The 16,984-nt window shown below is 39.1% G+C and overlaps 2 protein-coding genes across 3 annotated transcripts in view; one reads left to right on the top strand and one right to left on the bottom strand.

Moving 5' to 3' along the window:
* LOC121317568 (cyclin-dependent kinase 19-like) overlaps positions 1-5,278 on the top strand; it is a 63,324-nt gene extending 58,046 nt beyond the window's left edge. The window contains exons 12-14 of one of the 2 annotated variants that reach the window (XR_005950510.1): positions 1,422-1,619; positions 1,986-2,072; positions 3,477-3,565. Coding sequence is in view for 1 of the 2 variants with exons in the window: in XM_041253644.1 (XP_041109578.1) it covers positions 1,422-1,619; positions 3,477-3,602 (324 nt within the window). In the remaining variant the exon portion in view is untranslated. Of the gene's footprint in view, positions 1-1,421; positions 1,620-1,985; positions 2,073-3,476 lie in introns of both variants that reach the window. The other variant, XM_041253644.1, reaches the window with a different exon arrangement.
* Positions 5,279-11,425: 6,147 nt separating this feature from the next.
* On the bottom strand, positions 11,426-12,409 carry LOC121317742 (G-protein coupled receptor 4-like). Its single transcript, XM_041253887.1, has one exon. The coding sequence runs from the start codon at positions 12,407-12,409 to the stop codon at positions 11,426-11,428; it is 984 nt and encodes a 327-aa protein (XP_041109821.1).
* Positions 12,410-16,984: the final 4,575 nt, after the last annotated feature.

Here is a 16,984-nt window from a genome sequence, read left to right as displayed (position 1 = left end):
ATGGGACGAGCTGCTGGCATCTCGCAAGGGCAAGGATTCGAGTGGTTTCATCGAGTTTAGAATCCATCACTGGTTAATCCATACGCCTGTATTTATAGATGAACTCTCGACCGCCCTGCAGTGTATCATTCTGAGAAGGACAAGTAAGAGTCTCCTACTCATGGAAACGAGCAGACGCTCGTAAGAAGCTGCACATACGTTTACACAAACTCAAATTGCAAATGGCGAACCAAGATAGAAAAAAGTTCATAGTAACTAGAGGAGCAGATTAGACTAATATGATTTACAGCATACTTTAAGTATGATTGTCCAGTTTGCCTCCAGGCATTTACATTTGTCTGAAAACCATTCTAGGATTTCACTGTCTGACAAACCAGTTCTGTGAAATTGGTCATCAAATGTTAGACACAGTTAGAATGCAGAAAACCATGTAGTGGTGAACAACACGTTTTTATTTTCCATAATCAACAAAAAATGTCAGTACTGCTTCTATCAACATGTATGTACCAAGTATACATTCCCCGCCTCGGCTTTGAATTCAAAATCAGAGCTAAAGGATGATAAACATGACTCATATCAACAGTATGTACAGACTAGTATAGAATAAGAATTAACAGTGACATGTTTAATGACAATTCTCCTGTTTCCTGTTCCAACGCTCCCCTCCCCCCACGAAAGTAACCATAATGGCACTTGCGTGTTGTTATTTGTTTTGTAGGTTGTAAAAGTCGAATTGGATTAAAAAAAATATGTATCATTTCTATTTTAAAAACTATTTACAAAATATTTTTTCCGTTCTATTTGAAATAGAAATAGTCTCTGAAAATTCAGTTTAAAAAAAAAAAATAGTATTCTTTTTTTAGATATTTAAGCTAACACTATATAATGCTGTAGACCCCACCTTGAATACAGAGTCTTGTTTTCCGTTCACCTCGCCACAAAAAATGTATTTGTGCACTTGAGAAGGGAACTAGGCTGATGCCAGGACTCAATGGCATGAGCTATGAGGACAGGTTCAAATATTTAAATTTCTTCTGCCTATAAAAAGGAGAGAGAGGATACTTTAATTGACGTTTATAAAACCCTAAATGGTATTGATCAAGTTAATTCAGATCGTTACAAATTTAACTGAGAGGTAAGGACAAAAGAGCTAGAAATGGCAACAGAGTAAAAGTTCAGAACAGAAGGTAGAAAGCATTTGTTAAAAAAGCGGGGAACTGGATGCCAGGCGAAGTAGCAGCAACTCTTCAATACCAACACGCCGTACCTGCACTGTTTTATCGTACACTGTGACTGGCAGCTTTGCATTTAGAAGTGGTGCACTATTTTAGTGATTGACTTGTTGGAATGCTTGTTGCTCTTTTCTCCATGTAGCAGGTATACCTACAGGAATCTCTCAATACAATCATCTTTCTGTGTAGAACCAGCAGACCCAGCAGCAGACGGGCCCAGCGCAGGCTCAGCAGCAGAGCAGCACGCAGACAAACGGGACAGCAGGAGCTGGGGGGGGCACAGCGGGGGCAGAGCTGCAGCACAGCCAGGATCAAGGGCCTCCCAACAAGAAACCTCGCCTCGGGCCCTCCGGAACCAGCACGGGCGTCCTGCAGTCGGAATACCAGGTCTGCTTTATACTCTTCATCCGTAACAAACAAAAATGCTAGATAGACACAGAGTCATTCAGGCAGGTCTCTGAAGATTTAGGCTTAAAACAACATGGACGTGAAGCACAGGCCAAGTCTAATATAAAATCTGCCAAGCTATGCTTGAGGCGGCATGATGAGAGAAGAGACAAAAGCATACTAGGTCAAGAATGTTTTTAATCAAATACATTAGTCACAGTATTCCGCTCAGAAACGGGATCATGGCTTAAGGTGGTTAACAATACATAATGTAGTGCACACTGGAATATTTCCCAGACATCACCTGATAGCCATCATTCCGTTTAGCGAACCTTGCAAATTCATGACTGTTTACTTTTACTTTAGGAAATGTAAAACAATTCACTGCAGAAGATGATAGTTGTTGACATGCTCCTCAAGTATTCTGGAAGTGAAAATGAAACACTCTGGACAGTAAGTGAAAAGAATGAAAGACATTCCAGACACTGGTGGGTTAAAAAAAAAAAAAAAAAAATAATAATACAAAGTGCATCTAGCTGTAAACCCACTATTTTACTAGTAAACCCAAAGAGTTTTTAAAATGAGAATTAACTAAAAAATTATATATTTTTGTACCAGTATAAATTCACATCGTTAGACATGCAGCGCCCCCTGGTGCACAAAAATAAACTAGAGCATGAAGTTAGAAGAGCCGTCTGGTTTCTGTTAATAACAATAAAGCATCAGTTGACTTTATCAGATTTTTAAAACAGTGATCGGTAATAATTCTCTAATGTTATTCTTTGGGACCTACATTAGCTACAGAGGAATAAAATCAGAGGAACAAGACAGAACTGTTTCCAAGACAGGGTTTGTACTCGTGTGCTCACTGTAACAGGACAGAAGGATTCAGACATGCTGTGGGCTGTTTGTCAAAGGACAGGACTTCCCAGGTGTCATTAACTTCTTTACATGCTTGGAAACCGTGTGTGGTGTTGTAATCTGTCACCTTGCATTGCATGCCTCTATTTATAGAAGAGGCTGAGCCTGCACATGGACAGCTGTAAGCTGATCCAAAGTCACTTTTCAGCAGAGCTATAAATAACCCAGGTGATCCAGAGTGACACTGACAGTATAGTCTGCAGCGTGCTACAGCTTTTACTTCTGTACATTTGGTGACTTGGCCTGTCTTTCTGTCTCAAAGAGGAGACGGCATGCATGTAAGGGCTATGTTTAGTGTGTAAACCTTTTTGTTGTTTTTTTTTACACCACATTAGACAATTAGGATGAATCTTTTCTAGAGAGAGAATTTCTACAGTGTAGTTTTACAGGCCAGTCATTTTGTCGTCACTTATTAAGTTGAAGCAATATTCCTGAGAACGCGTTTTTTATTTGGCTCGTGTTTCCTGCTGATGCTGGGTAAATCAGTCAAAAGCCAAACTGCTTCTGGCGATAGTTTTGCATAGAATTAACTAATATTGCTTCATAGTCAAATGAAACCTGCTGAATAATGTTACATTAACATATTGCATTACATACCCCTTTGTAGTTTTCCATATACTTAACGAAAAACTGGGAAATTTAAAAAATGTGACATTTCAAAATCTTACGAGTACTGCTATTATGACTTCCAGTAGACTTTTGCAATATCATTTTATAGTTTCTTTGATCACATTATGTTAAATAAGATATAAAATTTTGTTCATGTAGTTTTTTTGCAAAACTTTTGGCCATAGAGATGCAATCCAGTTTGGTATGCATCATTGAACTGGTTTTAAAAATAGCAGAAGGAACATGTAGTACAAACACATGAATGGCAACCTTCAAATGTTCCCGAACAGCAGGTACTAAGTGATGCATTTCTCTTTGTTTTCCCAGCACTCAAGTTCCCGCCTGGGTTACCAAAGCAACGTCCAGGGGCCATCACAGTCCCAGAATACTATCGGATACTCAACTTCATCTCAGCAGAGCTCTCAGTATTCACACCAATCACATCGGTACTAATGAGCAGGTGTGTGTGCGTGTGTGTGAGAGAGAGAGAGCATGCGTGTGTGTGTGTGTGTGTGTGTGTGTGTGTGTGACAGAGAGAGAGAGAGAGCGTGTGCCTGCGTGTGGGTGTGTGAGCTGCAACTCCATGTGGACTCCAGTCACCAGGCTCCAGCAATATGAAGTGAAATGGAACTGCAGAGAAACCAAAAAAAACTGACCCAGAGAACTTTCTTTTACCCAGAGGTTTTGGGTAGAATATATTATCAACAAAAAAAAAAAAAAAATGAAAGAAAACTACTTTCAGCAAGATGAAGAAAAAAGTCTGAAATTGTGTGCATAGGTTCAGCACGCAGGTCTGTCTGACCCAGTCCTTTATGCACAGAAGACCAGTGTGAACCGTAGCTCTTCGACTAGAATTGCAGCTCTGTGTATATCTATACAGCACCTTTTCTATTTGGTAACTAGACCCTGTTTTTTTGTTTGTAGAGTTTTAAGTTTACTACAAGCTTATTGTTTTGTAAATGATTTTGTATACTAGACTTATGGGATGAGAAACACAGGAGAACGCCATTATGTTCAAGGAAACCTTTTCATGCACTGTACAGTTTTACTCTTGGATGTCATTACCTGACTCTTTCTCTGCAATCTACTTTTTTAAAAACGACTTCTTACAAGCGGCAGCTGATGACCTTGCAGGGAATACTGTTTGTGCAAAGATATGCTGAGAGATTCCACTCCTCTTTCAGTAGCTTTTTTAGAGAGAAGCACAGCAACCGACCGTACGCTGGGCAATAAAACCGATCAAGCTGCTGTGCCACACCAGGTCAAATACTCCCTGCTTTACTGGAAAGCCAGACTTTTAGCCGCCTTCAAATGCTGCCACATCAATGGTATCGGACAATATTGTCATTGGGGTCATTTCCAGTGTGAAGAATCATTTCATTCATCTCAATCGAGGGTCATCATTTCTGAAAAACCATATTTGGCCTATATCACTGTACAAAAGGGGTCTTTTTTGCGATCTGAGCATTGCTTTTTTAAAATGCAAAGTTACTAATGCAACAGACAGAGCATTATCATTAAAACTTGTCATACTATTTTTTAACTGGCCCCTACAGGTTTTCATTGTGCCATTCATAAGGTAAAGAACAGTATAGTGAAACCTCGATTAACACTGCCCTTGTACAGCATGTCATTCAGGTCTTACCTGTCTTTTACCCCTGGAAAAAGATTTCTAAACTTAGACCTGGTCGTTGTGTTTGACTTTTAGACCCACAGTTGGAATATTAAATCAGTGTGTTTATTTTTTTTATAGGCACTTATTGTTAAAGCTTCCCCTTTGCGTGCTTTCTATCCTGTTTCATGACGTCAAGCAAAACGTCATTTTGGAAGCAAACCTCATCTTCAAATGGGGAGCACAGGAATACGAAACTGATGCCACAGTGACCTCTTGTGGCTGGATAGGGACACTGATTGTTAACGTGGGAAACCCTTTTAGAAGCAGTAAGTGTGCCGCTTCGAATCAGCCGTGCTATCCACTGACACGCCTATATGAAAAACACATCATTAAAGTGGCTCCTAGTATATGTGAATCAAACCAGTGCTTGTAATGGGTCTGTACCAACGTAAGTGATGCCGACTCAATTTGATTCCCGAAATTTGGGAATTGGTTCTTGATATTGCTGTTAACTGTTACCACTTGTAACAGTACGTACCGCACGTAACTAACTAACTCCAACAAGTCGTGACTGTGAAGAAACTAGGTTAATGACCGTGATTATAATATATAATATATATCTATATATATATAATATATATATATAATATATATATATATATAGATATATATATATATATATATTATATTAATTATAGCATTTTAAAAATCAAACAATAAGAACACATTCATCATCATCTAGCAATGAGGGGACCGGTGATAACGTTTCTAATAGTCATAGATGCAGGAATGTCATTATAAAGACTCGGTTATGTTGTGTTGACTGACTGTCACTGACTGACAAAGGCCGCCCCACCCTGTTAGTGGTTGTGTCACTTGGTCACTTGTTTGTTACTTGGTGAAAACTCTTCCAGAGCAATGGACACTTTTTATCAGTATTTAATGCAAGACAGACAGACAGACTTAGTGTTTACCAGTCCATATGTGATGATGTGATTCAGTCCGGTATTTCAGTTTATGCAGACAACCAGGGCAACTGTATGGGAAAAGGCACTGCTCTTTTCCCATACTTTTTAAAGTTTGAGTTAAGATATTTTATTATATCCATACAAGTAATATATTGTCTACTTTGTTGAGAGAATGTGTTTATTATTGTATGTATTGTGTGGGTGGTGTGTGTGTGTATATATATATATATATATATATATATATATATATATATATATATATATATATATATATATATATATATATATAATACACACACACAGAGAGACAGACACACCTTTTTTTTTTGGTCCAAATAAAAAGATACTGGCCGCAAGCATGCCAAGATGAAATCCTATCTTCACGATGCTTTTGAATAGAGGCACTGAGGATAATGTTAGTGGTAAGGTACCATGTAGAAAGTTGCTTGCAGAATCATACAGTACTTAAGCACTCATGACATGCAGTGCAAGTCGGGTATTTAAAAAACCTAAAATGGAAAACTGCAGATAAATATAATGTGCTGAATGAACAAGGGTCTGAAAAAACCACGCACGCACACACGCACACACGCACACACTCGCACTCGCACACGCGCCCGCACACACACACACACTCACACTCACACACACACACACACACACACACACACACACACACACACACACACACACACACACACACACACACACACACACACACACACACACACACACACACACTTGACCTTACCAGGGATTTGTATTCTGCGGTCATTTCTTTGACAAGTGCACACTAATAGAACACTCTGAATCCTATGCAAAACCTCTCTTTGAAAAATATAACTGCAATACAATCATGGTTAACATTTTAAAATCCTGGGGCTGAAATTCACTTTGCATTCAATCCAGTGTTCAGAAAGAGAAGCACGGTCCCTCTACCCAGGACAGTCATAAATGAATGGGAAAGTCGTATTAATGAGATTCATCGTGAAATGATTCTGATTCATCTGCAGGGGCCTCTGTAATACTTTCTTGAATATCAGAAACAGGTTTGTAAAAAGGAGTGTGCAACATACAGGTGTGTAACATGATTGACACACATTTAAACGTTGGTTGGTAATATAAGAAAAAGCAGCTCTTTAGGATATTACCTATAACAAAAACAGTGTAGATTTGTTTTCTGCTTTTGCAGTCATATGCTGGCTTCATTGCTGATCATGGAACATCAGTTCTAATAGGAGTTTTATTTTGTACTTTTTTTTTTTTTTTTTACTTGAATAATTTCAGCAGTGGAGGATAACTCATGGCACCTGCCTGGCTGTAGCCAGTGCCATTGTCCTGAGTATTTCTTGAGCTTATAGTCACAAAACCATCTTACAAAACACACCATGTTCTCTTAGTGCTAAGAAATGCAAGGAGTGGAGATTACAAAAAGCTGACAGCTAAAAATGTGAGAAGTTAAAGGTAAAGCTGAAATATAATTTTGTGTTTGAATGTCTATTTCCATATCATATTGGTCTGTCAAAATCTATTTCACGCTGGGAATGGTGCCTTTTCAAATCTGGTTGTTACCTTTCAATTCAGGACGCCGCTCAAAACTATTTTTGCATTTAAAAAAAAAAAAGTGTCTGTTTATTCCTTTTCAGTTGTGTTTTATTTCAGTCCCTTGTACTGTATAATTAAAGAATGATGAAACAGGTGTGATGGTACTCTGACCAGGAGTTACCTCACATACTATAACATTGGCCTGTTATTTGAAGTGCTGTACATAAGACCACACTTAAACATTGTCCACCTCATCACAAAATAGAGAAAATGTATTACCATGGTAATGTCCATAATGCACTGTTATCGCCTAAATATTCAGTAATGAAATAATACTATTTAATGTTTTTCTTGCCTTTTTTATATATAAATATGTCTTGTTTAGAGGCTAAAAAGTATTACAGTTTGAAGAAATACTGTAGGGGCAGTAAATGTCCTTTTTTTAACAAATATATATGAAAGTTTTTTTTTTTTTTTTTTTAACCAAATATATATACTGAGCACCAAAAGAAACATCAATATTATAACAGATTTGTTTTCTGAAAAAAAAGAAGGTATTTAAATGATGGACATTGAAGAAATGTTTTTGGTTTCTTTTTAGTCACTCGATCATTAATCCTTGACTGACACGCCCGAGTGACTATGACTGAAGCACATGCACTTAATCACCTAATTAGTGAGACAGTTGATTGGTCACTGGATATGGAGTGAATTCAGCTGTTGAGTTGCAAGCTTGAATAAACACAATAAAGAAAAATACCAGAAAGAAAAAAAAAAAAATATGCTCTGTCTGTCAAGAGAGCAGTGCCTTTGTGCAATCGACATGTTGGAGGCTGTTTTAGGGCAGCGTACTGTGGTTCGCCATCTTGGGTGCTCACAGCCAGCAATTTCAAACCTGGCGAGATGGTATAACCAGACACACTCTGTCAATGACAGGCCACGAACTGGGAGACCAAGAGTCACAAAACCTGCCGAAGATCAACAGATCATTTTGCAGCATCTTCGTGATGTCAATTGTTAATCAGCACAATAAAGTCACTGCACCTGCTCTAAAATGAGTTTGTCATTTTTTGATAAGTGATAAGTTTATTTTGATGCTCAGTGTATAACACTTCTTTAACTGCACGTGTTCCCATTTTCCCTTGTAAAAGTGCATTGCTTGTGCTGGCCTTCTCCAATCTGACATGTTATCACGCTTTCTGCTGTGAACATGTGTTTATACATGCACAGCTAATATACAATACTGCTTTCAGCAAAACTTAATGTTCAAATGACTGTTAAATGAAAAGCTATGTACATTTATTTTATATCCTCTATTGTAATAAAATAGCACTTGCTTCAACTGTGTATATTTAGTTATGGGTATACGTGTGTGTGTATATGTTACAGGCATATTGTGAAATCATCCATTTCGCAAAATGTCTGAAAGTAGTAGTTAGGCATTACGTGAAATACCTAATGCCTGGTCATTTGGTATTATTAACTAAAAAAAAATTGCTACTTTTGGTTATATCCAGTATGGTGTTAAAGTTGTTCCCACATCTTCCCAATCCCAAATTTAATTAAAAAAAAAAAAATACTGGGCTATGGATCCATAAATTCTATTTCCTAAAATTAAAAAAAAAATGTTTAAATCATACAAATGCTTTGTATCGGGAATAAAAACCTGTTAAAATATTTGGATTATTATGACATTCTTTTGTTTAAGTTTACTGCAGTGCCTCTAAATATGTTCCTGTGCTGTCCGTTGGTTTGAAGAGCAATTAATGCTATACATACATTTCCATAAAAAAAAAACTTATCACTTCATAAAATATGCATTTACTGTGAGACATGCCCCTCACGAACCTTCTGGTATAAGACACGTTCTGTGTAGTTTGGGTCTATGAAGTTCTGGCTGTCCAAACTGAGTCCTTACACCATGAGAGAAGCATCTCTCATTGTAATCAGTGGGTCACATAACTGGTATGCAGGTACACATGCACAACAGTAAAAAAATAAATGCAGACCTCCATGTTATTTTTAACACACAAATGCATACTGCCACAACAGGAAAGCATTTTTCATCTAGGCAGGGAGGGTGCTCACACTTAAGGTCAAGCATATTATCTGGCTGTGATTCATACCTGCCTAACCTCACGATTTTCTATTGAGTCGCAAGGTCCCTGGGATCTCTGGGTAACTGAGATGCTTATCGCTGACCATAATGAAATACCAGTCCACATATTTCACTTAGGGCAGGAGGGTTACAGTTTGCTAAAATGTCCATCCCTGCAGGCGCTATCATTGGCTGCTTCAAGGTTTTATTTTCTTTGAATGGACACTTGAAACAACCAATGAGAGCAGGAATCGTGATCGTGTCCATTCAGAGAAGAGGGATGTAGCGTGGGTGAGAAGAGGTGTCGATGTTTGAGAGCCATTACATTTAAACATGAGTTTAAAAAAAATACATTTACTTAAGCATTACTTAAAGTAATATATTTTCCCCTCACTTATATCCTTCTATAAATACAGTTGTGCTGTCAAGCTGACATGTTCAGCAACAGTAATAAGGTGAAGGGTTTTGTTTTTTGCTTTTGAATCCGCAGGGCTGGAATTTGGTGGTAGGCTAGTGAAATAAACAGAATGTGTGATGATTTGTAACATTGTAATAACCAGCAATCCGGACTCATACTTAAACTGCCATTAAGCAGTGCTGCTTGTGAGCGTGGGTTTTCACACGTCAATATTTTAATCAGTCTAATGCCTTTCTGCCCTAATGCATACTCATATGTGTAAGATGACCACTGAAACCTTTGATCCTGAACCCAGCATCTTTGACAGGGGTGCAAATCATTTTGAAAATGAGTGCTAAACTGTTTTGAAAGTTTAGCACCAGACAGCCTACTGGTGCTAAATTATTTTACGCCACCCTAATCGAGCCTCCCTCACTACTTCTCACAGGACAGGAACCTTCTCCTGTGCATGTGCATGTGGATGTGGGGATCATTTGAGTAGTCCTGGCCCAGTGAGAAACTACCATCATCTGTGGGTGCTAACAAATACATCATAATAATAATAATAATAATAAATTAAACATGTCTACTGGCTTCAGAATTGAATGTCACTTGCACTATATGAGGTACTCTGGCGCAAAGAATCTACCCCCAAATTTGCACTTATTATAAAACACAAGAAATGAAAGAAGACAAGCGTTGAATTGACAACAGAACTGGCAGATGGCACATGTGTCATTGTCCATCCATCAACAGTCCAAAGCACCTTTGACCATTGTTCCATGTTCTTGTGCATATTTTAGCCTTTTAGTCTTGTTCCCCTTTCTTAACAGAGGTATTCTTACTGCAACACATCTTTAACTCCTGATTTCAAGAGTGACCTTCGTACTGTTGATTTGAAGTATTTCAAGTATTGCTCATCCTTGTTAGACAGCTTTTTGGGTCTTCCAGTCATGGGTTTGTCAATTACAGAGTGCTCACAGTGCAGATTAGCATGTAATGTTTGTTTTTTTTTTTTTTTTTTTTTTTTAAATGAAATGCCGAAAAGCAGGTCTACTATGACATCCAGTGGCTCCTTAAACCCCAAAATGTGTGTAGTAAAGAATTGCATGAAAATGAAATAATCAGAGCAAGGCATATATTTGACTGCACATGCAATAAGCCATTCGTAGTCCTAACTGTTACATAGGCGTGGATTACACCTAAAACTAGACGGATATGCTTTCTGAGACGTAATTTCTTTTACCCAGCATGAAACAATTCCTGAAATTGAATGCGCTGCAGAAGGCAAGGAGAGATATAACACAGGGATGTTTTACCTTGCATGACCAACTTTATTGGCAAAATGAAGATGGAACTGTGCAAATACAACAGAATGGAAGAAAATATACTGAGGTCAAGTCAGACCGCCATTTCAATTCTGTTGTAAAGTGAGCACGCTCTGAATTTTTAACCAATCTAGCGAGGCATGACCAGAAATGGAAAAACTTTGGTAAAACTTTATCACGTCATTATCACCAAGTTTTGATCTGCAATGATTACAATTTATTTATTTAAAGGTTGGGGAGGGGGGGGGGGGTGTATTTTAATAACCTTTGTATTCTACTTGAAGCACCTTCAAAGTACTAAATAAGAGTAAATAAAAAAATCAGCTCACACTGCTGTCTGGTGAGCTTGTAGTGTCTCCTGGTGATCGATTAAACTGACAATCCTCTGAAAAGATTCCAGCATCTCCTTCCTCACATTTTTGCAAACAAATATATATAATATGGAATCCAGGAGGCTGTTCAGGCTCAGAAGTCCTTTTGCAATTTGTAAATAGATAAAGATTTTGGATTCAAAATGGCAGACATCCTCTTGAAAGATCACTAGGACATTTTTAACATAGCATATAATGTGGTAGGGCCCAAATACCAGAATGAATATCAGCAAGACTAGGGCTAACAAGAGGTTGATCCTTTTCTTCTCATTGTCTGGAATGGACACTGCTTTGGTGATGCTCCTCCTAGTGGCAGTGTAGAGAACAACAAGGAGGAGCAGTGCCGGGATAAAGGTCATCGCCGTGGTAATCAAGTTAAACATGGCCAATCTCTTATCTGGGTAATCATCTTCAAAACACAGGTAGCTGTTTGAATAGTCCTTGGTGAAGTTTAAATATACCAGCGCAGGGAACGTGAAAGTGATCCACAAGCCAACACAAAGCATTGCAGTGTACTTGAGCCTTTTGGAATTCTGGAACCACATGGGGTGCGAAACAGCCAAGTATCGCTCCAAGGCAATGCAGCACAGGAATCCAATGCTGGCAAACATGCTGACGTAGAAGAGGGTGCCGGTGAAGATGCAAGAGGTCTTCCCAAAGCGCCACTTGTGTCCCTGACTGTAGTAGTCAATCCAAAGCGGGAGCATGGAGATCTGGAGGATGTCTGATAAGAGCAGGTTCATAATGAAGATAGGCAGGATGTTCTCATTCTTCACCAGCCAGTACAGGCCGTAAATGCCAAGGCAGCTGAGAGGCAGTCCAATGCAGAAGACAAAGCCGTACAGAACAGGGAGAAACATCCCATCTGAGCTTAAGTCATTGCCACAGCTAGTGAAGGTGGCATTGCTGGCTGTAGTGGTAATGCTGGTGGTGTTCATTCTGTCCTGAAACGTGGGTGCTGTGTGGAAGCCCAGTGCTTCTAGATTGTGCCTGGGTTGTTTCAAGTAGTCCAATATACAATGATGTCAGGTACAATAGACAGTCATTGACTTAATCTAAAACAAAATAAAACGATGGAATGAATTAGAGCTGCACCATTATATCACTCATTAGCTTACTGGGCTTCAATCATTGAAACTTACAAGAATGTATATATATACTTCTCAACATGCTAAGGGCCTTTTTTCTCTTATTCCTATCCGGCAGCAGGGTTCAACTCTTGTTTCCTTCTACTCAGCCGTCACTGAAAGGTACTGTGTTCCTTTGGATTAGTGTAAAGAAAAGTGTGTGTTTTGTTTTCAGCCGGTAAACAGCTTAGTTGTCCGGCTGATTTAGAGCAGGTTCCTGCTTGGGTTTAATTAGTGCTCATAAGAGCTAGGTGTTTGATTTAATTTTCATTTTGTTTTTGTTATTAAAAATAGCACATACACCCTTTATACCTTTAATCTTGTGTCTGGGTCTATCTATTAAAGGGCGAAACAAACCCGAGCCACAAGGCTCGTTTACATAATATCCCACTAGTACCACCATATTTCAGTGACAGCTTGGCAGTAGGGTACACCTCCTGCTTCCTTCTACTCAGCCGTCCAGTGGAGACTGACTGCACCTCTTAAATACCCTGCACTTGGTTCTAATTTACAATTACTGTGCCTCTTAAATACCCTGCACCTGGTTCTAATTTTCAATTACTGCGCCTCTTAAATACCCTGCACCTGGTTCTAATTTACAATTACTGCGCCTCTTAAATACCCTGCACCTGGTTCTAATTTACAATTACTGTGCTTCTTAAATACCCTGCACCTGGTTCTAATTTAAAATTACATCCAGGTGCAGGGGGTAATTAACAGTAAAATAATAATCTTTTTAGACAGGGAGGCTATTAACCGTCTCCCTGCTCACATTTAATAAAGAGTGTCCCCAATGTAAACTAAATGATACCTTTTCACAGTATCCAGTAAGCTCCGTGGCTATACAGGAGGAAGTGGGACCCTCAAGTCCAGGTATGGAGCATTACATTTTCAGTGCATTTACTTCCACTTCATTAAGCCAAGCTTCAGTTATGGATTATTGTCTTCAAACAAACATCAATTAGCTGTGTATTTCTTGACCAATATTGGTTTTAAGCTAGATAATGCAGACAACCTCTGGGATACACCTTGAGGTTATTACTATTTTTCCAACATACTAGCTTTCCCCTTTTGTGTTCTTGCAAACCTTAAACTCACTGTACTTCATCTGCATTTTACCTATGGAGGCCCTCATGACACCTGCTGGACTGTGTCTGACTGTAACCAGTGCCACCGCCCCTCATCTTTCATTAAAACGAAAAAGAACACATTTAAATATAAAATCATGAGGTCTACATAGGTGCAGCATTACAACCTGAAACTAGCCCAATTCTCAGCTCTTTGAGATCATAACAATGCATAAAGAGCACTTCCTTTTCCAGTGTTGTGCATAAGGACACTACTGTAAAATCTCCAAACCAGCAACAGGTGAGCAAGCACATAAACCCTCCATACATCTTGCAGTTTATCTACAGCGTATCTTACAGTGTCACATTAACAGGCATCACAATCTTAATAAAACAATCTGAAGAGAATAACAGTACTTACATGACATATGTAAACGGCAGGGAGTGTTCACGGAGCTTGAACAGCAGTGGAACTAACATTATTTGTTCTGATTAATAGTGATATTGTAGCTAAAACAGGAAATGGTGTTGCATGAAAATTAGGTAGCTATAATAAAACTATCTGGGAGTGCAAACCAATCCATAGAATGTAATGAACAGATAATGCATGTTTCCAATGATCTGAAAAGAGCTGAACAATGCTGCTTTCATGGATCACCAACCTCACCAACTGTTTGCTGAAAAGACGTTTATTAAGGATCGGCGAACATCTTCCAGCTTCATTCAGAAAGGACCCTAAATAAATATTTACAATGCTGATTTTCTGCAGGTTGTTTAGGGTGAGCAATCCAAGCATGCAGGTTATAAAAGCACACAAGTTTTGCAATGGCTGTTGCATTTCATCTCTAAGTTTATTTCATACTGGTTTATATTTTCTTTAACATTATAGTTGTGTGATATGTCCACACCTGCCGTCACCTCCCGAGGGACTGCACCTGCCCTGTCCTCCAGCACCTGGGGCTGCAAAACCTGCAACGCCTAGTGCTGCTGCCATCACCTGGGGAGGCCAGCCCACCATGGCCTGGGGATGCCGGTTCGCCATTGCCTGGGGGTGTCTGTTCACTATTGCCTGGGGTGCCAATTCACCATTTCCAGGGGAGGTCAGCTCGCCCGGTGATGCTTGCTCGTCACGGCCCAGGGATGCCAGGTTGTCTCCGTTCAGGGATGCCTACTCGTCACCGCCCAGGGATGCCTGCTCATATATATATATATATATATATATATATATATATATATATATATATATATATATACACACACACACACACACACAGTACTGTGCAAAAGTTTTAGGCAGGTGTGAAAAAATGCTGTAAAGTAAGAATGCTTTCAAAAATAGACATGTTAATAGATTATATTTATCAATTAACTAAATGCAAAGTGAGTGAACAGAAGAAAAATCTAAATCAAATCCATATTTGGTGTGACCACCCTTTGCCTTCAAAACAGCATCAATTCTTCTAGGTACACTTGCACACAGTTTTTGAAGGAACTCGGCAGGTAGGTTGGCCCAAACATCTTGGAGAACTAAGCACAGTTCTTCTGTGCATTTAGGCAGCCTCAGTTGCTTCTCTCTCTTCATGTAATCCCAGACAGATTTGAGGATGTTGAGATCAGGGCTCTGTGGGGGCCATACCATCACTTCCAGGACTCCTTGTTCTTCTTTACGCTGAAGATAGTTCTTAATGACTTTCGCTGTATGTTTGGGGTCGTTGTCATGCTGCAGAATAAATTTGGGGCCAATCAGATGCCTCCCTGATGGTATTGCATGATGGATAAGTATCTGCCTGTACTTCTCAGCATTGAGGAGACCATTAATTCTGACCAAATCCCCAACTCCATTTGCAGAAATGCAGCCCCAAACTTGCAAGGAACCTCCACCATGCTTTACTGTTGCCTGCAGACACTCATTCGTGTACCGCTGTCCAGCCCTTCGGCGAACAAACTGCCTTCTGCTACAGCCAAATATTTCAAATTTTGACTCATCAGTCCAGAGCACCTGCTGCCATTTTTCTGCACCCCAGTTCCTGTGTTTTCGTGCATAGTTGAGTCACTTGGCCTTGTTTCCACGTCGGAGGTATGGCTTTTTGGCCGCAAGTCTTCCATGAAGGCCACTTCTGACCAGACTTCTCCAGAAAGTAGATGGGTGTACCAGGGTCCCACTGTTTTCTGCCAATTCTGAGCTGATGGCATTGCTGGACATCTTCCGATTGCGAAGGGAAGTAAGCATGATGTGTCTTTCATCTGCTGCAGTAAGTTTCCTTGGCCGACCACTGCGTCTACGGTCCTCAACGTTGCCCATTTCTTTGTGCTTCTTCAAAAGAGCTTGGACAGCACATCTGGAAACCCCTGTCTGCCTTGAAATTTCTGCCTGGGAGAGACCTTGCTGATGCAGTATAACTACCTTGTGTCTTGTTGCTGTGCTCAGTCTTGCCATGGTGTATGACTTTTGACAGTAAACTGTCTTCAGCAACCTCACCTTGTTAGCTGAGTTTGGCTGTTCCTCACCCAGTTTTATTCCTCCTACACAGCTGTTTCTGTTTCAGTTAATGATTGTGTTTCAACCTACATACTGAATTGATGATCATTAGCACCTGTTTGGTATAATTGTTTAATCATACACCTGACTATATGCCTACAAAATCCCTGACTTTGTGCAAGTGTATCTAGAAGAATTGATGCTGTTTTGAAGGCAAAGGATGGTCACACCAAATATGGATTTGATTTAGATTTTTCTTCTGTTCACTCACTTTGCATTTAGTTAATTGATAAATATAATCTATTAACATGTCTATTTTTGAAAGCATTCTTACTTTACAACATTTTTTCACACCTGCCTAAAACTTTTGCACAGTACTATATATATATATATATATATATATATATATATATATATATATATATATATATATATATATATATATATATATATATATATATAAGAGAAATCCTATTGTTTTACTAGCATTAAGTACAGGTTCAACATTTCATACTAACACAGTACACTATTCTGTATCAATGTTAGTCTAGCATTGTGACAGAAATACAATGAGTTCTGGTGATAAATCTCCCTCCTGACCTGTGAGGGTGCTAAAGAACAGGAGGCGAAGTATCTGGAAGGGCTGGCCTGACGGTTCATTTCCGGGACCGGGAAGTCAGTCAGCCTGGAAAGAAGTGAGACTCTGTTGTAAGACCGTATTGACTTGAAAGGTAAACTCTCAGGAATATAAAGGAGCTGTCAGAGAATATAAAGAAAAGTGTTATACGTGTTGTGTATTATTTCTGTCTGTCTGTAATTGTCTGTCTTTGTCGCACTACT

This window comes from Polyodon spathula, chromosome 6, assembly GCF_017654505.1.
Source record: "Polyodon spathula isolate WHYD16114869_AA chromosome 6, ASM1765450v1, whole genome shotgun sequence".
Classification (NCBI taxonomy): domain Eukaryota; kingdom Metazoa; phylum Chordata; class Actinopteri; order Acipenseriformes; family Polyodontidae; genus Polyodon; species Polyodon spathula.
The sequence above is the reverse complement of the archived record's forward strand: the minus strand, read 5'-3'. Positions and strand labels throughout refer to the sequence as shown.

What these genes read in the sequence shown, in the direction of transcription:
- LOC121317742 (XM_041253887.1), bottom strand. Translation starts at nt 12,409, where the DNA reads ATGAACACCACCAGCATTACCACTACAGCCAGCAATGCCACCTTCACT.